This window comes from Melitaea cinxia, chromosome 6, assembly GCF_905220565.1.
Source record: "Melitaea cinxia chromosome 6, ilMelCinx1.1, whole genome shotgun sequence".
Classification (NCBI taxonomy): domain Eukaryota; kingdom Metazoa; phylum Arthropoda; class Insecta; order Lepidoptera; family Nymphalidae; genus Melitaea; species Melitaea cinxia.
The window spans coordinates 4,919,812-4,945,724 of NC_059399.1; the positions used below are offsets into that span (position 1 = coordinate 4,919,812).

The 25,913-nt window shown below is 32.7% G+C and overlaps 3 protein-coding genes across 3 annotated transcripts in view; 2 read left to right on the forward strand and 1 right to left on the reverse strand.

Moving 5' to 3' along the window:
- The first annotated feature begins 329 nt into the window (after positions 1 to 329).
- LOC123654227 (isovaleryl-CoA dehydrogenase, mitochondrial) lies at positions 330 to 13,317 on the forward strand. Its single transcript, XM_045590143.1, has 9 exons — positions 330 to 515; positions 4,332 to 4,458; positions 4,685 to 4,763; positions 5,082 to 5,187; positions 5,530 to 5,691; positions 5,817 to 5,972; positions 6,586 to 6,777; positions 10,182 to 10,350; positions 13,059 to 13,317. The coding sequence occupies exons 1-9, from the start codon at positions 390 to 392 to the stop codon at positions 13,190 to 13,192; spliced, it is 1,251 nt and encodes a 416-aa protein (XP_045446099.1). The 5' UTR covers positions 330 to 389; the 3' UTR covers positions 13,193 to 13,317.
- Positions 13,020 to 15,232, reverse strand: LOC123654228 (bifunctional peptidase and arginyl-hydroxylase JMJD5). The gene has a single exon (XM_045590144.1). It carries the CDS (start codon positions 14,967 to 14,969, stop codon positions 13,764 to 13,766), a length of 1,206 nt encoding a protein of 401 aa, XP_045446100.1. The 5' UTR covers positions 14,970 to 15,232; the 3' UTR covers positions 13,020 to 13,763.
- Positions 15,233 to 19,592: 4,360 nt separating this feature from the next.
- LOC123654225 (folliculin-interacting protein 1) overlaps positions 19,593 to 25,913 on the forward strand; it is a 29,190-nt gene continuing 22,869 nt past the window's right edge. The window contains exons 1-2 of the mRNA XM_045590139.1: positions 19,593 to 19,862; positions 21,095 to 21,284. Coding sequence (XP_045446095.1) covers positions 19,786 to 19,862; positions 21,095 to 21,284 — 267 coding nt within the window. The 5' untranslated portion in view covers positions 19,593 to 19,785. The remainder of the gene's footprint in view (positions 19,863 to 21,094; positions 21,285 to 25,913) is intronic.

The following is a 25,913-nucleotide window of genomic DNA, read 5'->3' on the forward strand; positions in this document are numbered from 1 at the left end:
GTCACGCATTCACCAGCTTACTTCCCAAGTCAAACATTCGTAAAGAAATTTTACTTCAAAAAGATAAACGTTTAGTATATAGTGTCTGAAACGTAAATAATATGAAAATTTACTATGTTTAGGTATAATTATACTTATATAAAGCGAGGTGTAGTGACTTATTTTCAAACGTCATTCTTATTATTCCGACAATATGTATGAGTATTAACGTGTATCATTGTTTGTTACGTTTATCAGTGATGTTTGAATGTAATTATTATTAATGCCGCTCATATAAAATACAATTATCGTTAGGGCTATTACAATAAGAGTCATTTTACATTATAGTAAGTTATAACTTATTTATAATATCAGTTCATGTTTTGAAGTAGTTGTGTGAGGACATAATAATGACTCTAAGGTTTACACAGGTTAAAAGTCTTCTTTCAAAATGTGTGGAAAAATCAGGAGTGAGATTTATGTCACATTATCCAATCGACGAACATATATTTGGATTGAACAGCGAACAGCAACAGGTACTTATTAGTTATTTTAATATTGAAAATTCAAAGATCTAGGTACATAATAAAGTAAAATGATCACTAAAAGTTATTTCAAAGCATAGAGACAGATGTCTCGAGTTAGGTTATATCTGTAATTTGTATATTGGTGGACTAGCTAGCAGTTGCCCACAGCTTCGCTCGCGTAGAAATTGATAATATTTACAAAGAAGAGCAAAATTAGTGTATAACTATTAGTTATATTACAAAAATTTAGGATATCTTTGTATATCACATTTATGGTTCACATTTCATCTAGAGTTACCAGACTGTTTGCCGAACGCGCTCACGATCACGCTTTATGAAACACTCAAGAGTAAAATAGCCTTCTTAACTAAGGTTTTTTCATGTCATTTTAAAGTCATTTCAGTAATACTAATTAATCTCTTATTTTACATACAGAATTTCCGCAAACACTAGAATACTTATTTATATTATTTATCCAATGAAAAGCCTTAAAATAAACTTTTCATGATTCTGAAATTTCTACTTCCGATATGATAGGAAAACACTTCAGATTTATTGAATGAAACAACCGCTCTCATGTGCGAGTAATCGCCTAAAACACGGACGCTATATTTATTTCCGGTTTGTATATCTATCCTTGTGGTGTTGGTGTTGATGTCCCCACTGTGCCAGATTATGATAAAGTACTTATATTGATTTATGATATTTAATATTTGGTCGCATATTACCAAAATATTAATTTATACCTTAACTTGTTTTTAAACTGCTCTGACCTTGCAAATTGTACTTTTATCTTGTAACCCTCTTGATAACGACGAATGTCGTATCCAAAACGCCGGATACTGAAAGAATTTATAAAATCAATTGTATGAAGCCTAATATAAATGTATAAATATATATAAGCCGCCTGTTGCAGCTGATGCAAATTTTATTTTTTATATTTCATTTGTTATGCTATTAAAACCTTGTATTAGTGTGCGAAAGTGTAAATAAATAAATAAATAAAATAAAATAATACTTACCTTTTACTTATAATTAAAGATGATTTGTAATAACTATTTTTTTTTTGTTTGTAAATTTTCTAAAAAAGAAGGTTTTGTTGCAGTTAAATAAGTAGGTGAATTTGAGATAGTTGAATCTATTTAAATATGAGGCGACCATTATAATCCGATTTTTTTGTGGTATAGTAAGTTACCAATAGTAGGTAAATATTGACCCTCATCAATTTTAAAACATTTAAGTTCCCATTTATTCTCACAAACTCGCGATTATAATTTTTCTACGAACATAATAACAAATTTAGGACTCGATTCGAAAAGAATAGGTATTAGAAACAGAATAAGTACTGTCATAAATAACTTTAACTTTACCGCGTACCTAACCTTTAGCAGTGGTGTAGTGTGCGCTTTTGCCGCCCGGAGCCCATCGAAAACTTGCCGCCCCTACCCAATTGTGTCAATTTATTTAATTTTAATTAGAGGATGTTTATTAATCACCTGATGTTTATTAACAACTTTTACACTCCTTAGTGATATGTGGTGACGCTATAAACTACCCGCTCCCCTACCCAAAAATTAAGTATATTTTTTTGTACAATGTGTCTTCTGTCGCCGGTGATGATTTAAATCGCGAGCGTAACGAAGGACTCGAGTTTTACTCCCAAGCGTAGCGAGGGTGTTAAAAAGCGAAGCGAGGGATTTAAGACGAGTCCTGAGTGTAGCGAGGGATTTAAGTTCACCCAAGACTAAGACAGCTTTACCACCGAGGAAAATACTCTACTTTTCGTACCATTTGCGAAAAAATTAACACAATAATAATATGAAATAAGCATTTATTAAAAATAATGACAATTAAAGTAAAAGTTAACATTCGAAACATTGGTCCAATTGATAGAGAGAGTTACATTTTAACACAGATGTAGTTCGGTATAAATTTCGATAAGTATTCCAAATTTAAATCACATTCTCCCCCTAGAGGATGAATAAAATCAGTACAATTTTCTTTCCCTGTTTTTAACAGATTTAAAATGACTATTGTTATGTTCGCTTTTTGTGGCATAGAATGTCACTTTTTTGAGCAAGTGGTACGAAATAGTAGTTTATGCAACTGTCATATAATGAAGGGTATTAAAACACGAGTGTGAGTTTATGAAACGAGCGCAGCGAGTTTCATAATAGTAACGAGTGTTTTAATACCCGTGTTATATGCAGTTGCATACACTACTTTATCTTCACTAATGCAATTAATCAAACAACAAGAGTAAAAGCTGACAATAGTTTATTTATAATAATTGTTCAAATTTTGGATGGTACAATTTTGAAAGTTAATGTTAATTATTGATCCAGCAGCTGTAGCGGTCGCGGGGCAAGCAGTAGAGCTCGTAGACGGAGTCGGAATAAGTTATTATATTCTTTTTCATATAATTTTCTAGATTTTTCTGGCAAAAGATTGTGAGTTAATTTTGTTGCCAATTCTAGAATATCCGGAGGCGTACAAATATCATCGTCGCTATCCATTTTTAACTTTTAATTTATTAAATTAAATTCACGCGTACGTGTATTTTCACAGTGATTTTGCCGCCATTAAAATCTAACCAATGAGAGCGCAGCTGCGCGCATGCGCGCGATGTTATAATGAGATTTGACGATATCGATGTGGATATTATACCATCATGTGAAATTGCTTAAATTGAGTGTTTTGTTGTCTGCGCTATTACTATTGGCTATTGGAAACATAAGTAGAATGTTACAACATTAGTGTAGATAAAGTATATTATTAAGATTTTCAGAACACTGTCTTGAAATATAGGTATAATCTGATTAAATCTTGGAAAACTAAAGCACTCTGTAACACGATATTACAAAATTCCAGACAAAATCAAAGTTGCATGTGTTTTCTGATTGTTTTTAACCGACTTCAAAAAAAGGAGGAGGTTACTCAATTCGACCGTATAAATATACCTATATCTTCTTTTATGTCTATGTATGTTTGGGGATAACTTCGTCGTTTATTAACTGATTTTGATAATTCTTTTTTTGTTGAAAAGGACATATCCCTGGTGTAGTACCATGATAGGGAAACCAGGATCTGATGATGGGATCCAAGAGAAATCGAGGGAAACGCGAAAATCCGCATAACTTTTTACTGAGTGTACCGATTTTGATAATTTTTAATTTATTCGAAAGCCGATGTTGTCACATTTAAATTTCATCGAGAACTGATTACTACTTTTGGATTAATCTTTGATAATGCGTATTTACTTGACTAATTTTTCGTCTACCTACGTTGTATTACTTTTCGATATAATTGAAGTCGGTTTTTTCGTTTGCATTCAAACACGATTATTTGGTTTAGAAATTGCGCTTTAAATGAAAAATAAAAACACTTGATGAGAGCCCCCCCCCCTCCCATCGCGATTTGGATTTTTTTTGTCAATTGAAAAAATCGTAGTTATTTTGTGGCCCATTTTCCTTGTACAAAGGTATTTTCCCAGGTAATGTACGTAAGCAATTGTTTCGGTTCTTATAAAATTGTATAAAGTAATTAAATACATATATTTAGCAAGTATTTAGCAAATTTTAAACAAATCTGCTGATCTTAATAAAATAATTAATAATTTATTAAATGGCTACTTTTAAAACAATTCAGACGTAACTATTATAATTCAAGCGATGAACTGACTCAGCCTATAAACGTACACATACCTATAGAAGAGTTACATGAGACCTAATTTTACCACGTTGCCCCACTGCAGATTAGCGAATAATTTTCCTTTTCGTTTTCACATTGAACAAATTATTAATATCGTAATATTGTGGTTTCTAGTTAAGAAAAATGGTATTTGATTTTACCCAAAAAGAATTAGCACCAAAGGCAGCAGAAATAGATAGAGAAAATAACTTCAAAGAAATAAAAGACTTTTGGAAGAAGCTTGGCAATTTAGGACTTTTAGGTAAGCTGACTTGCTACATAAGGAAACTTGACATGTGTAACTACATTAACAAAGCATAACCGTCCTGTTTAAGCTATGAAGAAAGAAAAGGTTAGCCCAAGTTTTATTCATTTATAACACAGCAATAAATAAATAGATATCACTTTTACTCCCCAAAGAACAAAAGACCTAATCTTTGTTTTGAAATAACGAATAGTTCTTAGTTTAATTTACTACCAAATTGTAGGTATAACTGCAAATCCAGAATATGGTGGGACAGGCGGAAAATACTCTGATCACTGTGTCATCATGGAAGAGATCTCAAGGTAATTATGTGAAATATTCTTGGTTATATAAGTATAGGTCAAGTACCTTCTTTTAAGTAGTATTAACAATTTATAGTAGTTTTTAACTAATTATAAAATTATAAATTTTTTTCGCAACAACCGCTCTGGTGCAGTTTGTAAAACTGGCGGTTTTCCTACATGGAGAAAAAGGCCTATGCACAGAAGTGGGATGTTGCAGGCTGAATCGTGATCATGACCGATTTTTTTTCGATTCTTTTATTCTCAAAACAGCCTAAAACGAATATATTCAATAACCACGTTTTGAAACTCTAAAATATATTTCGATATTATTTACAGAGCTTGCGGTGCAATTGCGTTATCGTATGGTGCGCATTCCAATTTATGTGTCAATCAAATAAACAGAAACGGAAATCATGAACAAAAGACTAAATATTTGCCAAAAGTAAGTTTCGACTGGGAAAGTAAGATTTTTTTTATGTTCACTTTCCTCAGTGTAAGCTTTAACAAAATCTTTGATTTTACTTATTAATTTTTTCTATTTACATCTATGTTATTATAGTTTTACCCGTTTTAAGTTTAGTACCATCAGATTAGATATCTCATTGACCCTTTTGCCTATTTTATTTCTGAATAGTATACAGTGTAGAAATATAAATGACTTAATGAATAGTTGTAGATTATCAATTTCATGCCAATTTTTATCATTATATTAATAGTATGGTCTAACACACTCGTCACTCTCACGATGAAAAATATTACCTTTCTAATATAATTTATTTTTCAGTTATGTTCAGGAGAACATATAGGAGCTCTAGCGATGTCTGAACCAGGTTCAGGCAGCGACGTAGTCTCAATGAAATTACGCGCTGACAAAAAAGGCGATTATTATATCCTTAATGGAAACAAATTCTGGATAACTAATGGAGCTGACGCTGATGTGTTAGTGGTAAGAAAAATAAACTTTTTGGATAAGCTACCTAAACCATAATCATAAAATAATTAAGTCAAACGTAGACCTACGAAACTATAAAGATATCATACGACTTAGGTACATTTTTTTTTTAATTTAAGGTCTATGCAAAAACTAGTCAAACGAATAAACCGCAACATAGCATATCAGCTTTTCTAATAGAAAAGGATTTCCCTGGATTCTCGACGGCGCAAAAATTAGATAAACTTGGTATGAGAGGATCGAGCACCGGTGAATTGGTTTTTGAAGACTGCAAGGTAATTTAACGTTTCAATAAGATTAGAAATGTTTTAGAACTGCCTATTTTGTAATTCTGTTTTTATCTATTTATGTCCACTCCCATTCCCCAATTAGATACTTAATTATTAAATATAGTTTTGTACTTATATATATTAGATTTATTCTTCTGCTACATGGAGAAAGAAGCCTATCCCCAGCAGATGGATAGTACAGGATGAATCGTTGTAACTATGCCATTCAAAGAACTCTGCCAAAAACTTTGTCTACGGTAATTAATGCAGTAAGGAATTGTTCAATTAATGAAACCATTCACATTTAAGCGTTGGTGTCATAGTAGTATATTTATAGAAATTCGTACCAGAAAGACCGCTGCATGCGCATGAATGACGTATTTCCCAAAGGGCGTAGGCGATCACTTGGAACGACGTCCTGCCATCTGATAGCATTATTTGTTATCTATTTATGGCTTTACGTGTGAATGCATGAATAATGAACATATTAAATACACAGTGTTTTAAATACGTCAATTTTGTTCAACAAATTGCTCTAAGCTAAGGCTATCTTATTTAAAAAAGTGGCAATTTAACAAACGAAGTTAACATTTCATAATGGATTTATCTTCTTTGGCAGGTGCCGGCAGCAAATTTGTTAGGTGAGGAAAATAAAGGAGTCTATGTTCTTATGTCCGGATTAGATCTGGAGAGATTAGTGTTAGCAGCTGGACCAGTAGGCCTTATGCAGGCAGCTATAGATAGCGCGTTCGAATATGCGCACACAAGGAAACAGTTTGGACAACGCATTGGAGAATTTCAACTTTTACAGGTAATATGATTGTATTTTTTTCGCAATAAATTGTTAATTGTATCTAATAATTCTAGTGTATTTATGCAATATCAATTACAATAATTGTTGCAATGTTAAACAAGGAAGAACTGGGAATCAAAGAAACACATTGTTTGATGCAAGTCTTTCCTAAGATCTCTTCAAATGTTATATTTTTGATGTTGTCTGATTTTACCGCTGGCAGTACGACTTGACACACATTGTTCTTTTAAATACTTTTAATATTATCTTAGTAAGTACTAATTTATATCATAAAATAAAGTATTTATTTATTATTATTATTATCTTGAAAAGATTCTTAACGATAAAGTTCCGTAGAAAAATAAGACAGAGATAAAAAATAGATGTTAAAATAACCGAAAGAAATATATGTATATATAAATAAATAAATTAAAAATAAATATCCACACAATACACACATCGTCGTCTGTTCCTAAAGTAATCCAATAAAAGTTGTGTTATCGGAACAGCAGACTGGTATAGTTACTAATTTTTTTTTCGATAAACATACTTTTACGTAATAACATACATAAATATATAAATAAATATTTATATTACACCCAGGGTGGGAATCGAACCCACAACCCTCGGAGCAGAAAGCAGGGTCACTACAAACTGCTTCAACGGGCTAGGCAATATATATGTGCGTGTCTTGAGATTGGTGTTTTTTTATTTTATTTGACGTAACAAGCCTAATACAACAAACTATAAAATAGATTTCACTCCATAGTCGTAACATAAGTATTTAATAATAAACAAAACGTTAATCACAGTACGTTTATATTAGGTACATCCTCATTCACAAATACTTAACTTGCTAGTAACTCGCTTAAGTTAGTATGGTTGAATACTCTACTCTTTACATTTTAATTGATTCATAGTGGATGTGCCTAAGAAGCGAAAGCACCTATCGAGTAGGTACCTATGTAGAATCGTAGATGTAAGACAGTTGTTGAATAACGAACATGGATTTAATACGTGACGTCTTAATAACTATTACATAAATAATGCCCTTTGTAAGCTACACCGAATGTCAGTTTATTATAGGTAGGTACCTACTTATTGATATGCACTCTTAACAATTGCGCTAATTATATTAATTAATTTGCCTTAGATCTGCTCTACTTATTTCCTTCTTTCAAGTTCAAGCATATAAAACCTTGCACCTAGCTGTATATATAAGTATGATGACCGGTAGGTACCTAAGTACTTGAAACTGTTGTACCTATCTACTACCTGTGTGTAAGACGCCTATTCTATCAGGGCCTTTTACACGTAGGGGAACACCGGGCAAGATGGGGTAGTTAAGGTTTAAAGCTCCAGAAATCGTAGGGGTTCATGGTTTCATAATCATATTTATTCTTAATCAGGCTTGTAGTTATCAATCTTACATATTAAATTCAAATCAGGAACACAGCACCATAGAATTGTTAATAATATAACAAAATGTAAAATATGACATATCACCCCATCATGCCCGATAGGTCGGGTAAGATGGGGTGGGCCTAATGGGCAAGATGGGGTATAGCCATTCTCTCGACTATTCAGGAGTGCAGAACTCGCAAATGAATGTTGCTTCGGCATCATTATCATCCACTCCTGCGCAGCCATAATGTAACCATTTACCACAAGAAGAATAAGCAATCCAACCTTTCTTGGAGTCGAAATATAATCCTGTAGAATGTAGGCATGGAGTGTTTTCGGTTTCAACATCACTCTTTTCAGAAGACGACTGTCTAATACGTTTCTTTGAATTATATTTCTTTGTGGCTTTAGTCTTGAAATAGGTTTTGTTTCTCTTCCTTTTTCTGTTTTTGCTCCTTTTTTCTCTGTCTGATTTCCTTGTTTTGCTTTTTTAACTTTTCTGTCACATTTTTTTAAATTCTTCTAACTTAACTCTTAACAACTTCTGTTTATAGGGTGAAGAGGTTATGATAGTAGTTTTACCGCGTTTTTTCGTCACTTTTAATGTCTTCTTGGTCACTGGAAGAGGCAATAGTTGCTTTGGGCTGGCTAATGCACTAAATTAGGCCAATCAAATTTAAATATGTGTTAATTTCAGTTGTACTATTTTTCACAACTTTTGAAGTAGCAGGATCTGTAACAACAACTGCAGTGCTCGTTGCTGTTGTTGTAAGAGGTGCTGCCACAGTATCTACAGTTAAAAAAAAAACCGATTTCTATGTGTAGTAAATAATCCATCAAGCTCATCCTCTTCTTCTTTTTGCGAAAATACTGGTACCCAAAGGTACCTTTACATTCTTTTTTAGCCTTTTTTACCTTTCATTCCAATGTAGTTTGTGGGACTAAGAAAAATTTTGCAGCCAATATATATCCCATTTCTCGCTTCAAAACAACTTCTATCGCTTTATTCAGTGCTTCCCTTGACCGTTTTCCTCTTCCTGAGTTTCTTTTATAAACATATATGACTTTCTTTAAATATAAACCATCCTAAAACAATATATAAAAAAATATAAATAATCAAAATCGTGTCAGGCAATATGGGGTATCAGATACCCCATCTTGCCCGTTGATTCGTTTTAAAATTAATATTCAAACAAAAAAAAATTGAATAATGTTTCATAACAAAACAAGTTATTACCTGTTACTGCAATGTACTGTAGATAGGATTAACCGAGGTGCCGCTTAAAATTCACCAAATACAAGTTTCATGCACTACGAAACGTACATATAAGAAATTTTAATACGAACAAACGAAATCTACTTTTCGACGATAACTAAAACAAATGAATAGCCGCCATGTTAGTACTCGTGTGACTAAGAGCTGTCGTGGCGGCCAGTAGCGAGATGGCAGAGCGAATGAGATTGATCAATTTAAATCACCTGAAAAGCCTGATGCCCCGTCTTGCCCACCACCCCGTCTTGCCCGGTGTTCCCCTACCTATATACTACCACTAAATATATCACAAAGTGGAGTTTAAGTGTCCAATAAGGCCCATTGATATTTCTTTACCTTAAAAAAGCTAAAATATGCATTGTTAACATGGACTACGAAACATCATACTACGAGTCTGGAGCGTAGTCCAAACGCAAGCGAACATAATAAAGTATAACGGGAATAAATTGCGAGTAACGTTTAAGGATTGGTTGCTAAACTTTAAAAAAATACTAGTGAAAATCGTATACCTGCGTATTTATTTAAAATCTTTAGGTATTCACAATTATTAAATCAATAGGTGGCCAAATAGAAATTAAAAAACTTTACTGGCTGGGATCCACTTTAGTGGACACCATTTACATTTCATGCAGGCCAAATAAAATTGATTCCAATATTTATATACGTAGACCACTTGGGGAAACTAGTGTTGTACATTATGCTATGTCTATACCGAAATTGTTAATGATTGATATATTTGTTGAAGGGCAAAATGGCAGATATGTATACGACGTTGAGCGCTTGTCGAAGCTACTTATACAACGTGGCGAAAGCATGCGATGAAGGACACGTGAACAGCAAAGACTGCGCTGGTGTCATTCTATATTGTGCAGAAAAAGCAACACAAGTTGCTCTTGATGCTATTCAAATTCTAGGTAACTTTTTTATTTTGTACGATTTTATTTTTGTGTTACCCACACATTAGGAAATTCTAAACATTTTTTAATATCATATCAAAAATCGACCGTTCCAGCGGGGATCGAACCTGCATATCCGACTGACCGTGTCGGTGCTCTTACTTTTTATATTATTTATGTTGTTTTAAATTAGATTTAAACATAAATAAAAAATTATCTTCTTTTTGTTGTACAACGACGCCGACAAACAAGCGTACAGCTTACCTGATGATAAGCCACTACGCAGCCTATAGACTGCAAAACTAGAAGCATTGCAAGCGCGTTGCCGACTCCTACCCACTATCCCCCCAGTAGTTCTGATCATCTTACTCACCACAGGAACACAACGCTGCTTTGAAGTAGTATTATTTAGCTGCGATCTTCTGTAAGGCCGAGGTACTTCCCCAGTCGAGCTGCTCTAGATTTTGAGCTAGATGTTTCTTGCTCTGCCCTACCTTTGATGTATTTTATTATAATAATATCCTTTTAAAAAAAATAGGTAAAAAAACTTTTTAAGTTAAACGGTTTTATGTTAAACATACATTGCAATGTTTAAGATAAATGTACTAAAAACCAAAAAATAATAAAATAGATACAGTCGTGGGAATTATAAACATATGCATAGACTAGACTAAAATAAAACCGTGGGGCACGTCAATTGTCTACAATCGTTGATTAAAATGTTTGTTTTGTAATGATACACTATAATTAGGCAGTTGTTCAACCGACAACGATGGACGTGTGATAAGTAGGGCTAGAATGTGGAAACAAGCTAGCAAGCTCGATTATAAGCGAGTTTTAGGGTTTCATAGTGGTGAGCGAGTAGTACTTTTATCATATGTTTTGTCGATTAAAGACAAACTACGAGCAGTGAAACGATTCCTCGCCAGCCAGCAGTGTGAATGTCCAACGATAAACTAGTTGAAACATCTCTTTTATTTACATGGAGTGTATAACTATTGGAATTTCCATGAGCAAGAAAATAGTAAGTAATTTCCTCACCGTCTGCGGGCCAACTGCCTATTTTAACGACGAATTAAACGATTCTTCTATCGCACATTAAGTCGATAATTTGTAGACAATTGACGTGCCCCACGGTTTTATTTTAGTCTAGTCTATGCATATGTTTATAATTCCCACGACTGTATCTATTTTATTATTTTTTGGTTTTTAGTACATTTATCTTAAACATTGCAATGTATGTTTAACATAAAACCGTTTAACTTAAAAAGTTTTTTTACCTATTTTTATTTTCTAGTTTTTAGTTTTTATTTCGCATTCTGTTTAATTCATTTAGTGCTTCATTATTGCAAGGCCCATCTTAAATATTGAGGTTGTATAGTGCACTGTATTCTTCTTGTCAAGCCCTTTTATTTGATACCCATATTGGTGGGATTGATAAAAAATTGTTATCAGACATTTGGTAGCGGCGGCCAGCTTAGATTTCAATTTTGCATAGTAAATTGTATTCTACTTGTTGAGACCTTTCATTTGATACCCATGTTGATGGGATTGATAAAACCTAAGTTATCCGCCATTTTGTAGAGGCCGCCATCTTGGATTTTAATTTTATATAGTACATTGATTATACTGGTTGAGCACTTTCATTTGATACCCATATTGATGGGATCGATAAAACCTACGTTATCCGCCATTTTGTAGCGGCCGCCATCTTGTATTTCAATTTTTTATAGTATATTGTATTCTGCTTGTTGAGCCCTTTCATTTGATACCCATATTGATGGGATTGATAAAACCTACGTTATCCGCCATTTTGTAGCGGCCGCCATCTTGGATTTCAATTTTTTATAGTATATTGTATTCTGCTTGTTGAGCCCTTTCATTTGATACCCATATTGATGGGATTAATTAAACATAAATTATCCGCCATTTTGTAGCGGCGGCCATCTTGAATTTATAATGATAATGAATAAACATAATTGTATTGTCACCAAAATCCAAAGTGTATACAAAATTTCAGATTAATCGGTTGACAGGAAGAGGGTGAAATTTGAATTACTAAATTTGACCCAAGAATAAATAATAAAAAATAAATAAAACAAACGGGGTGAGCTAAATAAAACCGTTTAAAAAGGAAAAAAAGAATGAATTTATTATTTATACAAATACATAATAAATTCATTCTTTTTTTCAAAAAATAAATACAAATTGAATATTTAATGTTCGACTCCTAATTCTGTAGGTGATCACGTTTCACGTGAAAAAAATCCGAGGACTTTTTATAAATTTTACGTCGTCTTTAATATACGAGCTACTCTGGCAACGTACTTCTGCATAACCGTCCAACACTATTTTTCTTAGTCCTAAACACGTCGATAAAGTGAAATATAAAACTATCTGCCGCATACAACTATAGAACCGCATATGGAAACGAATTATTTTTCTCGTATAATGGTTTTTTATTGTAGGTAAATATAACCGTGCTTACGTGCTCACGAAAGGAATCATCTGGAAGAAGTCTATTAAAGTAGCTCGTGTACTTAAAAGCAAAGCTAAATTTAAGAAAGAGCTAGGATTTTTTTATGCAGAAAAAAATATATCAATATAACACCTACGGACCCCCCCCCCCCATTTGAAGGAACATAGATAGAAGTCGAAGACCTGATATGGTAAAATGATAATTTCCATTAAATTTTGTTTTTATTTTTAATTTAAACTTTTTTCAGGTGGTAATGGTTATATAAATGATTATCCAACTGGTAGAATTTTAAGAGATGCCAAGCTATATGAAATCGGTGCAGGGACCTCGGAAATCAGAAGAATGTTAATAGGAAGGGCATTAAATAATGAATACAAATAAAATTCAATGTTGTGAATAAATAATTATTTACATACTATGGCATTTATAAAATAATTTTCATTCTTTGGTTTTTAGATGAATAAAAAATAATTCACTGTGAGTGACAATAAAGAATAAGACAATAACATGGCCTATATTATTGCAGTTTGATAGTAAAAATGAACACAATATAAAATATTCCTTATCCTGAATATATAATATACCATAACATAATATGAATTTTACTATTCATATATTAATATCTTCTCTACTATTACTGACTAATAGTACTAATAGTGTAAAATTGTATTTATTATTATGTTACAGAGTCATGTAACACAGAATTTCTTCAGAAAACTTAACATTAAAATGAATTAGAATACTACTTGAAGTACCCATATTTTTCACATATTATTATTATTATTAATTATTTTAATTACGACAAATACATACGTTTTATGGAACTTTAGACTTTTTTTTTTCACCTACATCTAATAATACGTAATAATTACTTTAAAAATCACAAAATAATAAATTTATCACAAATAATAATGTATATAAAAACTATTTATAATAAAATCACTAATATAGTCTATTCCCACCAGAAACTAACAGAGAAACTGACAGACAATGATTCTACGAAATGCCACCATTTTGGTGGTATATATAGCATCTGTCCAGCTTTGAGTACACAGTAGTACCCTTTAGCATCCTTGTATTTAGGAAACTTTTCAAAATTAGGTAACCTTGGGTCAATTCTGGCTGTATTATTCAATAACTCATGTTCATGAGGGTATAAGTATTCTGAATCCTGTGGTGAAAATATAAAAATTTGTTTTTCTCCAACAACTTGAGCCAGTAAATTTTTTTTGGGATCGTGATGTAGTGGCGACACGGTACCTTTTGGTCCATACCATGCCATAATGTCCACGGGATCATTTGTTTCTGAGAAACAGCAGTATTCAGGTTCTACAATATCTTTCTTGAGCTCAGGAATCTGATCGAATAGTTGATATTGTGCAAGATATGCAGTTGTCCCATTTTCATTGTAGATGTGATTTTTAATAAAATCTTCTATTGTCATCAGTTTCTGAGTCCAATTAGCATCTGTATAATCCTTTCCCAACTCTATTGAGACAGTTCTTAATCCCGCTAGTTTTATGAAATAGCTCTGATCCTGCCACTTTGTTATAGCAGGCCAGTGATTTAGACAATTATCTAATACGATAGGCTTTTCAGCTAAAATGTAATTCCTAAAAAAGTGTTCCATGCTCGGACAATCTATTACTTCTAATACTTTGGAGTTCTGATGTTCATTTTCACATTTAACGGTACTTGTTATAACAACTTTTCCATCAATGTCTGGTTTCTCATCATGTTTAATAAACGAGTGAAGGCATGAAGCACACAGTTGCAGCAAGTTTGGTTCAGCATCAAGGGGACAACCAAACAATATTCCAAAGTCAATTATCCGCAAACCTTCCTTTATAACATCGTCTGATACATCATCACTGAAATTTATGTGAGCTTTGAGACGCAAATAAGTCGCAACTGTCAAGGTCTTCCTCAGGTATAACCTCACTTCTTTCCAATTACCAATATTTACTTGTTCATACATATAATCAATAACTGCTTGTATTTTTTTTACAGATTTGGAATTTAACGAATTCGAATCATTGAGATGTTGTTCAATAATTGATTTACAAGTTACATCAAGCTCAGATATTTCCGTTAAGGATGAAATAACACTGGATTTAAATTTTTCGATTTTATCTAATACTTCTTCGCGGACAGACATTGTTGCCGAATTTGAAGTGTAAAACTAGTATTATGCTAGTTAGTAATTTCAAAGTTCTAATTTCTTATTATTATTTATTATTATCAGTCATCGTTAGTTAGGTTAATGTAGTTATTGTGAATGTAAATATAGAAAATATATCATACAATATTAAAATCATTAATCAAATATTAAGCAAACTGACAACTAAATTTTACATACCGTTTTATGCAGAAACATTGTATCATTTTTAAGACTACAAATAAAGAGCAGGTTCTCAATACGACTGTATTTTTTTATGTATGTTACCTCAGAACTTTTCATTGGATGAATCGATTTCGATGATCTTTTTTTATTTTTAATCCAAAGGTCCCCAGGGTCTGATAACGTTAACAATTACCATTATAAAATACCGGTTAATAGGGTTAATTTTTTCCGATACCTTTTATACTGTTAAAAATTTTAAAGGTAATTAAAAGGTAACGAAAAGTTTTTTAACCATAGAGCAACACGGAGGGGAGTGGCCATTGCGTTTGTTACCGATACAAAACTTTCTGTCATTTTTTGCGGGGGGAAATTACACACATGCACACTTTATATAATTCCCACACAAAAATAATCGTCTGTCACTACGAAACTCACACATACTAAATTAAAATTACACTTACATTTTTCACACACACATAGATACATTCTGTGTCATTACAGTATAATGACACGCCGCAACTACACGGACAAGTTGCTTACAGCCGTGGTTGTAACAACTGTCGATATGCATTATCGATAAATTCAACTACTCGGTTAGGGAAATAATGTTTTTAAAGTGATACAAAAGTAAGATATTATTATAAAAATAGACTTAATTTATTATATACTACAAATCAAACATCTTCATGTAAAATAAACGATTATAAAGAGTAAAGATTTGATTGTTTGTTTGTTAGCATTGAATAGGCTCCGAAACTATTGGACCGATTCAAAAAATTATTTCATCGTTGAGAAGCTACACTATCCTTGAGCGACATAGGTTATACTATATTTTTAAAAATATTAGGGATCTTTACTAAAACTCCAATAATGTAACCCAAGGGATAAAAAAATATCCTAAAAAATTCCTTACATTGCGTGCGCTGCAAAAACTAATGATAATAGAAATACAAAATGTAGTAAGACTTTGTAGAATACATCATCTACTATAATTGTATTTGCTCGCAAACGAAAAAAAAACTGACTTCAATTACATCGACAAGTAATACAATATATGTAATATATACGCGTTATCAAAGGTTACTCAAAAAGATGTTATCAGATCTCGATGAAATTTAAGCGCAACCACATGATAAACATCAGCTTTCTATTAAATTAAAAATTATCAAAATTGGTCCAAAGTTCTGAAGTAACATACATAAAAAAATACACTTGAATTGAGACCCTCCTCCCTTTTTGGAAGTTGGTTAAAAAGTGTCGCGACAGCATATGTCTAACTATTATAATTATGTCACAATACGTTTGGTGCAACGTTGTTGTGCCAAACAATGCCAGTCTACAATAAACGATTTAAAATTAACCCACATTTTGAGGAGTTGATGATGTACACTGTGATGTCAACGAATCAGGAATAGGGAGCGTAGCACTAATGGCATCATAAGATGATAGCCTGTCATCTGCTAGATTGAATGATTTGTTGATGACTCTGAAAGGATGGATTTAACATTGTTAATTTTCAAAGTTGACAAATCTAAGTTTCGTTTCACTACTATGACTAAGGTGAACCATATCTTGATTACCTTGTACATGAGACAAAAAAAAAACTTACGGGACAAACACAGTGTGGCGTTAGTGTTGGTTTAGTGCCCTCGACTAATCCTTCTATTGTTCGCCAACACTTGAAAGTTAGTGGTATTGATATGATCTGAACAAATTACACTATTTTTTGTGGGCGTCCAGGTCTGTCTGTTATTACATTTTTTTTCCATGTATCCCTTAAATTTGGATTTTCAGAAAACCTGTCAAATTTTTATATAAAACATTATGGTCGAAGTTCACATTAAGTAATTCTAGTAAAATGTATTAATACTCGTAATACGCGTATTATATTTAATTTAATGCAATTTTATTATATAACTATGTTTATTAAAAAAAGCTAGCAATATTATATTATAAATAAATCAAAATCTCAAAAATGTCTGTCACCTCTTTTGCCTTTGCCGTTTTTATCGATAACTATCTACAAACAAACTGGTAACAACACTATCGCTCGGCGACAGTGACTTCTCGGAAATAGACTCCGATCAGTCGCTCGACCGATCCGCATATTGTATGAGGGCGAGCGGCCTGTGTTGGTAAACAAATCGAGTCAACACGAACGATAATATTTGTAATTTTTAAGTTTAAAAAAGGTTTAAAAGAAGTATACAAGTAATAATGTGATTAAAAAATACTTACGTATGAAAGGTAACGCCATGTTTTAGTAAATTTGACGTGGCAGATCTTTTTTTGAAGCAAAAAACAGAACAATTTGGCATTATTTGAAGGACGTTGATTCAATCGCGCAACTAGATTTAGTCTAGTGATCAGTGCGGCTGCAACTAGTTTTATTGTACGCATATGGCCATTTGGCCTTATACCTTGACAGAGGGGAACGCCTGTACATGGCTACTCCCCTCCGTGTTGCTCTTTGTTTTTAACGATATATTTTACCGGTATCGGGTAAATAGAACTATATCGATACCAATTACATTACCTCTGATGTCACTAGGTGACGATATTTTTAACGTCTATCGATACAGTGGTACATATATACTAATTTGTGAGTGGTTGCCGCTTCATGCAAAAATTGTTCAACTCGACGCGCTGGAATTCCCGCAACGCGTTAAGTCACGCAGCGGAGATTAATAAGAGTGGCAACAGCGCGTTGTTTTAAATTATATTATTATAGCGTTATACGATTGAATAAAAATAAATAAATTAGGTACGAACTTCAATGAAATTCGGAATGAAGTGCGTTCTTACACCGTTTACGTACCTTTAATTCGAACACCGATATTATAGTTATCTAGTCTAGTGGTGAGCTCATAAAAGTACTATCCGGAGTCCTCTGGTTCGGTAATTTTCTAATTTAATTTTATATTTAATGTAATACAAGGAATAAAAAAAGTATGTACCTATATGAAATGAAATTTATTTTTCGTAGGTGTTGTATTTAGGTAATGATTCCTAAATATATCTATATATAATAATAATAAATAGTAGATTTCTTAAGTGAGTAAGAATGACTTTCCCTATTAATGACATAATTTTGAGAGTTGTAAAGTTATGAAAAAACTGAAAATAATTAGTGAACTGCGAACGTCTCATTCCTTCCACCCTCGTTACTCCTATCGTCATGTATCATCGTGCTTAGCAAAAACACGCACGCAACGAGCATACAGCGCACTACGCGTCTTATACAATAACGCGTTCAGGGTGTTTTTAGGTCTGCCACGATTCTGTAGCGCGTGGTCTATGTTCGCCAAGGCGCATACTGACTGCTTCCACGCGATTATCAGAAAGCGGTGCACCTTGCTATGGGTGCAAGTAGGCGGGACATCGAATACTATCCTGAGCGTTTTGGTCAAACGATAGGGATCCCATTTATTTTGTCGCTGGGTACAGCTTCGTCATGCTCCCTTTATTAACTATAATCTTTAGCACAAGAGTCTTATCGGTAGCCACTGGAAGACAAAAAAATAAATATACTATAAGTATTACTAACTTATTTGTAAATTTCTTTACCTAACAAATGGACTGTGTCTCTAATAAAGAATTATTATCATTATTATTATTTTATAAATAACGTTATGCCTGTCGAGACTCGAAACAAATTTTAAGCCCTGGCTTATCCTGCAAATAAGTTACGATTAGACTTTAACGGCAGGAGGTAAATAGGTCATTAGGACGTGTTTCACCTCTTTTTTCATAAAAATAGGACGGCAAACAACTATACGGCTTATTTAATGGTAAGCAATTACCGTACTTGTTTAGGCACCTGTAATACTATAAATATCGCAAACACTTTGCTGACCCCTACCTCTATCCCCTCAGGAACTCTCTCATCTTAGTCAACACAGGAACATAACAGTGCTTCGAAACAATATTATTTAGCTGTGATCTTCTATAAGGTCGAGGTAGTTCCCCATTCAAGCTGCTCTACATTTAAAATTAATAAACTACAGCTTTTAGATTCATATTTGCGAATAGAAATATTTAATAAATTTTTCGATGGTGCAAAAGAATAAAACATCAAAAACTTTTATCTGTTAGATATCATCATTCATCATATAACATTATCCACAACCAGTAAATTTCACCATTTCATTTGTGTGAAACCAGCCCTTAGTAAAACTGTACTATAAAAATTTAACTGCCAAAATTGTTGGAAATCCATATAAAGGCTCATTTTATTTTGTCTATGATATATTAATATGCTTTATCTTGTTTTTGTATACATAATTAATGTTATAAGTAAATTCAATTCAATATATTTGGCATAATATAAGTTAACTAATATTTCATTTGAATAAATAAAATATAGGCAATGAAACTTTGGCATATTCCTAATAAGTCAATACAGCTTGACTCTTACTTAGAAGTAAAAACACGTTGTCTTTGGTAAATCATATGACTTTCGCATGTGATGTCAGATTATTTACATTCAGTGTTTCCAAAATGCTATCAAAAAAGTATTATTTATCGTAAATGTACAAACATTTACGATAAACTTGCTATAATCGGATATACATAATGATGTCGACTGACTCCGATTCTGAGGATAACGTGAAATGTTGTGTGTGACACAATGGCATTACTAGATAACATCTTTTCTAAAAAGAGAAAACTTGATTATGATTATTGGGACTCACAAAATAGGGCCAGGTACGTAATTATGTAGTATATTATTTATTATCGTCTATTTCAGTGTGAGGAAAACGTGTTGACGCACGTAACTTTCGTGGTTTTTTGTGAGACTTGAGTTGCGAAGTTGATATTGGTGACGCACACGACTGGCAGTGCGGTGAGTATCACCGTCACCGACTAGCTCTGAGCGGGGGAAGTTTCGAAGCATGTGATAAGCGCGGGGGGAGCGGAGTGGCGTAGGCGAAGGCCTGATCACGTCACTTAGGAAGAGGGGCGGCTTAGCTCAATCAATGTTTACTTATTATTTACTCGCGAGCTAGTACACTAGCACATTCCAAGCTACTCGGCCGACTATCCATTGTCTTTCGGCTGTCAAGGTGCATTTAAGTGAAATCTATTTGTTGTTGCATTTTTTGGTTTGTGTGTGTGGATGTTGATTTGTTGATGACAATTTATTTTCTTTTAAGTTGTTGTCATATTATAAATTCTTGGTGAAAAGCTGTGAGATTATTCAACCGACTATGAAATAAAATGATATTTAGGTAAACATATATCTCTTTTATTTTTTGTCTTGGGTTTATGAGTATTTTCTTGCTTTGAGTTTTAAAAACAATCATTGAATGTTTAAGAGCAGCATCAAAGTAGATTTATCTAACTCTTATTATTGAGAAAACAAGTGGTTAATTTGTTAAATTAAGACTAGGAAGTGTAAAGTTAATATTGAATTTACTTTTATTTTAATACAATATAATAATATATAAAATGATAAATTATCTGATTTACCCAATCTTATATATGATTAGATCTTATATATATGATCATAAGAAATAAATAGATATTAATGTAAATATTCTTCTGAACTTAAGTATATGGTAACAATAAAAGAGGATTAAATATATATAATATAGCAGGATATACAGTCTTAAGTCTTTCACAATGTAAAGAGAAAGTTTTTAAGACATGCACTGTATGTATTCAATTTATATGGTATCATATTGGAGTGTTTTTTTTAGATGAAGCTCTTATATTTTTGACAATATTTTGTCATTAATATTTTATTTTGTTAAGTAATTGAATAATTTCAAAAATAGTAATATCGATATTTTTTATATTTTTCTTATATTCTATTATAATAAAGTTCTATAAAGTCTTATTTAAAGGATTATCATAATTTGTAGTTGATTATATCCACTATAAATACTCTTTTAAACATTATTGTGCAATATAATAAAATAAGAATCTGTCATTAGGTCTAGTGAAATAACTTCAAACCAAGTGCGTTTGCTTCTGTACAAAGAGTGTGATCGCAGAGGAAGGAAGGTTTTATTTGATTCGTCTACAATAGAAAAAGTACCAGCTCATAAAGATGATAAACCAGATTATAGAAACACAGACAAGATTCCATGTATTATGGAAGTGTCACACGGGTATACATATGTGGTGAGTGGTGTTCATTATTGCTTAAAAAATATCTTAAGTTTTTAATTCTATATCTGCTTTATATAATTAATGTTGTCAGATGGTTATTTGTTTCGTCTAAGCATATCTGTAAACACAAAATACTGTCTAGCTTTAAAGATAAATTTTTAATTGGTTTTCTGTATTTGTAAAGCTATTATAACATAACATCAATCCACTTATCTTATATTTATTTAATAAACTAATACAATCTGAAAGATAGCCTAAAGAAATGAGTCTAGATGTATCATAAATCTTAGAAATAAGAGTTTGTTTTTTCACAGGAGTTAACATTTTGATACTGTGTGATAACATCTTCTTATTAAGTTTTTGTTAAAAAAATGTGTTTTGTTATAAGCTTAGTTATCTATTAATGTAAATAAAAGTCAGCTGTACAAGAACTTTTAGGAGTACAGAATTACCAATAGGTATTTGTATTTACTTATGTATGTATGTATGTACAATTGTACAGATGTTGAAAATGTAGAAATTGTATTCTAAAGATTTGTTGACATGGAATTAGCTCAAATACATATAAGTACACAAGAAAACCTTTGTCGAAAGTAGTAAAAATGCTAGATGGTTAATCTATACAGACTTAACAGACGCGACAACAATGATTTATTTTATTTTTATTTATTTTATTTTTTATTTTTATTTATTCGGAAAACAAACAGTGTTTCATTACAAAAAAACATATCCAAATGAAAACTATACACCAATTACATGTTTTCACAATTAAATTACAAAAGCTTGTTCACTTGATACAGTTGTATTAAAATAATAAATGCCACCTACGGATCAGTTCGAGAGCCGTCAAACCAAGTGTTCGTCAAAGTAGTTTTGAAATGAAGTGTTGAAGAAGTAAAGAGATCAAGCTGAGTGAATGCCACCACACTATTGAAACTTTTAGCGCCACGAATAAAAAAAGAGTTTTGTCTATAATTTGATGCGGACTGCGGAATGTCCAAACATAAAGGTTGCCTAGATGTTTTATAAGGCACCCTCAAATTAATCTTCGAGAGTAAATGTGGAGAATCTACACGGTTTTGAGCAATTTTGGCTAGAAAGACAACGTCGGCAATTTGTCGCCGTTCCCGTAAGGGTAGTAAATGGTGTCTACGGCACCTTGCCTCATAATTGCAATCGTTGATTTCCAGCCTGTACTGTAGATATTTCAAAAATCTACGCTGTATGGACTCAATCCTATCAATGTAGACATTATATCGTGGATTCCAAACCTGTGAACAATACTCGAGAATACTACGCACCAAGGAACAATAAAGGACCTTAATTACCTTTATACTATTAAATTGGGAACTTGACCGAAAAACAAAGCCCATAGTTTTATTAGCCTTTTTACAGATCAGGTCTATATGCCTGTCGTATGTTAATTTAGAATCATGCATAATACCCAGATCACGGATCTCATTTACCCTGTGTAACACCTGATCTGTAAATTTATATAGAGTTTTCAGGAATTTAAATTTACGAGTGAAAGTCATACAGTAACATTTCTGAATGTTTAGCTGTAAATTATTACGAAGGCAATATTGCTCGAAACGTTCCAAATCCTCCTGTAATAGCTTAGAATCGCTTGGTGAATCGATATTTTTAAATATTTTCATGTCATCGGCGTACAGAAGGAAGTTAGAGTGTTGGAAACAGGAGGCTACATCGTTTATAAAAATATTAAAAACCAAGGGCCCAAGCAATGACCCCTGGGGAACTCCAGAAGGGACATTATTCCAGTTTGATGAGAATCCGTTCACTACTACTGCTTGCGATCTCTTTTCGATATAGGAGGTAAACCATCGGTATAAATTACCATGAATTCCAGCAAAGATAAGTTTTTGTAGCAATATTTGATGATCAATGCAATCAAAAGCTTTGCTAAAATCCGTAAAAATTGCGTCAACTTGACCCCCAGAATCCATGCCAGTTGTAACAAAATCTGTAAAAGATAAAAGATTAGAGGAAGTAGAACGCATCGCTAAAAATCCATGCTGTTCTGGAATAAAGAATGATGATAATGATTGATAAACTTGAGAATACACTATGCGTTCAAACACTTTAGCGAAGAGGCATAATTTAGATATAGGTCTGTAATTCTTGACATCATTTTTACTACCACTTTTATGTATCGGAGAAATAAATGCGGATTTCCAAATACGAGGTACGAGTCCCTCCGAGATTGAGCGCTTGAATATAATAGATAAAGGCACGGAAATTGATTCAGCGCATTTGACGGCAAAGATGGGTACAATCTGGTCTGGTCCTGAACCCTTGGTTAAGTCCAATGCCTTTAATAATTTCTTAATTGAATCTATACTGATTTCTATATTACTAATACAAACAGAGACGTTATTTGGGTTTAAAGGTGAATAATTTAAGTTGTTCCTATGTGACAATGGAGAAAGAAAAGTGGATTGGAAAAATGAAGCAAAAAGATCACAAACACCTTGTCCAGTATCCGCAGACTGTCCCTCATAGTATAATTTAGACGGAAGGGAGTTAGAACCCTTATTGTTGGATTTTACAAAGGACCAAAACTTTTTTGGTTGCCGAACTATCGCATCTTCCGTGCGTTTTATGTAATGATACAGGCATAATTAAGTGATTTATTTACAAAAGTCAATTGGCATGTCTTATTCTCGTTAAAAGTCGATCATGGCATCATCAATTCAAAAAAAAAATCGTATTTTTTATTTTGGTGTACTTGCTTAGGTAATAACTAAAATATATAATAAAAAATAAGGAACTACTTAAAAAATACTTTTTTTTTGGTATATTATAAACTAGCTGTGCGCCGCGGTTTACCCGTGCAACTCGGGCAACGTATACCTACGCGCGCCTCGACGCCCCGAGTAAAATCAAATGCAACGACGCGTCGCATTGATTTTACTTTATCTCCTAAATTGTGTCCAAATTAAAAGCTATAAAAGACAAACCTTTTCCTTATAAATGGACTATCCAATACAAAAAGAGGCTTTCAATTTGTACCAGTAGTTTCTGAGATTAGGGCGCATAAACAAACAAAACAACAAACAAACTTTTCCGCTTTATAATGTTAGTATAGATGTATAAATTTGCTCGCAAAAAATGGAGTATTTAATAGAAAGCGTTTGGTTATTTCACATCCATCTGGGCGGTAGATACCCGCGCGCGGTAAACACGGTTTACCCGCGTAAATCCCGAATTCGCGGGAATTCCGGGATAAAAAGTAGCCTAAATGTTGCTCCACAACCTCCTCTATATTCTACTGAAAATTCCATTAAAACTGGTTCAGCCTTTCCGAAAATTAGACCGGACAAACAAAGACAGACAAGACAGAAAGGTTGATGGCAAATATTATATATTGAATAACTATTTTCCGCGTAATCATTATTATACAAGATATTTACTTATCAGCCACGTAACTGTAACAACTTATAAATAAACGCAACAATTGAGACAGCGTCACGAGACTTCCAATTCACAGTTTATTCCCATTCGTATTCTATATTTAGACCACTTTGTGTGTTAGCCTTTTTGATTACAAACGATCGTGTAAGTGGATCTAACGAATTATATATTGCGTGGGACTGCTATTTTAGCGCGGTACTAATTGTAAGAATATCACATGTCTCATCATACGCCCTGTTTTAAATGGCAATTTAATGGTTGGCTATTATTTCTATATTTGGTCAATGTTCCAACGTCCTAACGTAATCAATAATTCAACGTACGTTATGGGAAATTTAATTTTCGCTTAGCACGGTGTTCTGTTAGTGTGAGTTAAGCCGTTTATCAATTTATAAACATGTTCTAAATTTTTAAATTCTCTCTGTTTTGCAAGTATAAGAAGCTCGTGACTCAAAATAGTCATTTTTAACTGACTTCAAAAAAGGAGGAGGTTTCTCAATTCAACCGTATAATATATATATATATATATTACAATTATAATAACATAACTGGGGGCATAACTAGGTACAAGAAAATGTAGAAAAGACGATAAACATAAGATAGAGATAATGTAGAGAATTGTTACTTAAGAAATTTTTGTTTTTTATAATGTTTATGTTTGGCAAAGGCTTTGCTACTGATTGTATAAATAATTGTGTTTGCTGACAAACGAAAAAAAAACGACTTTAATTACATCGACAAGTAATACAACGTAGGTAGACGAAAAAAAACAGTCAAGTAAATACGCATTATCAAAGATTACTCCAAAAATTGTGATCAGATTTCGATGAAATTTAAATGTAACCACATGATAAACATCGGCTTTTGATTAAATTAAAAATCATCAAAATCGTTCCAACCAGTAAAAAGTTATGCGGAATTTCGAAAGTTTCCCTCGATTTCTCTGGGATGCCATCATCACTTCCTTATCATGGTATCCTTTCCAACAAATCAAAATCGGTTCATAAACGACGTGGTTATCTCCGAACATACATATATACATACGCTTCAGCCTGTAATATCCTACTACTGGGCATAGGCCTCTTTCCCCATGCAGGAGAAGGATCAGAGCTTAATCCACCACGCTGCTCCAATGCAGGTTAGCGGATATATTCCTATATACATATTTATATACATACACTCGAATTGAGTAACCTCCTCCTTTTT

Excerpts from the sequence above, each read along its gene's own strand:
- LOC123654227 (XM_045590143.1), top strand. The coding sequence starts at position 390 with ATGACTCTAAGGTTTACACAGGTTAAAAGTCTTCTTTCAAAATGTGTG. Across the intron at positions 4,459-4,684 it reads TGGCAATTTAGGACTTTTAG|GTATAACTGCAAATCCAGAA; the intron begins GTAAGCTGACTT and ends ACCAAATTGTAG. Across the intron at positions 10,351-13,058 it reads TGATGCTATTCAAATTCTAG|GTGGTAATGGTTATATAAAT; the intron begins GTAACTTTTTTA and ends AACTTTTTTCAG.
- LOC123654228 (XM_045590144.1), bottom strand. The coding sequence starts at position 14,969 with ATGTCTGTCCGCGAAGAAGTATTAGATAAAATCGAAAAATTTAAATCC.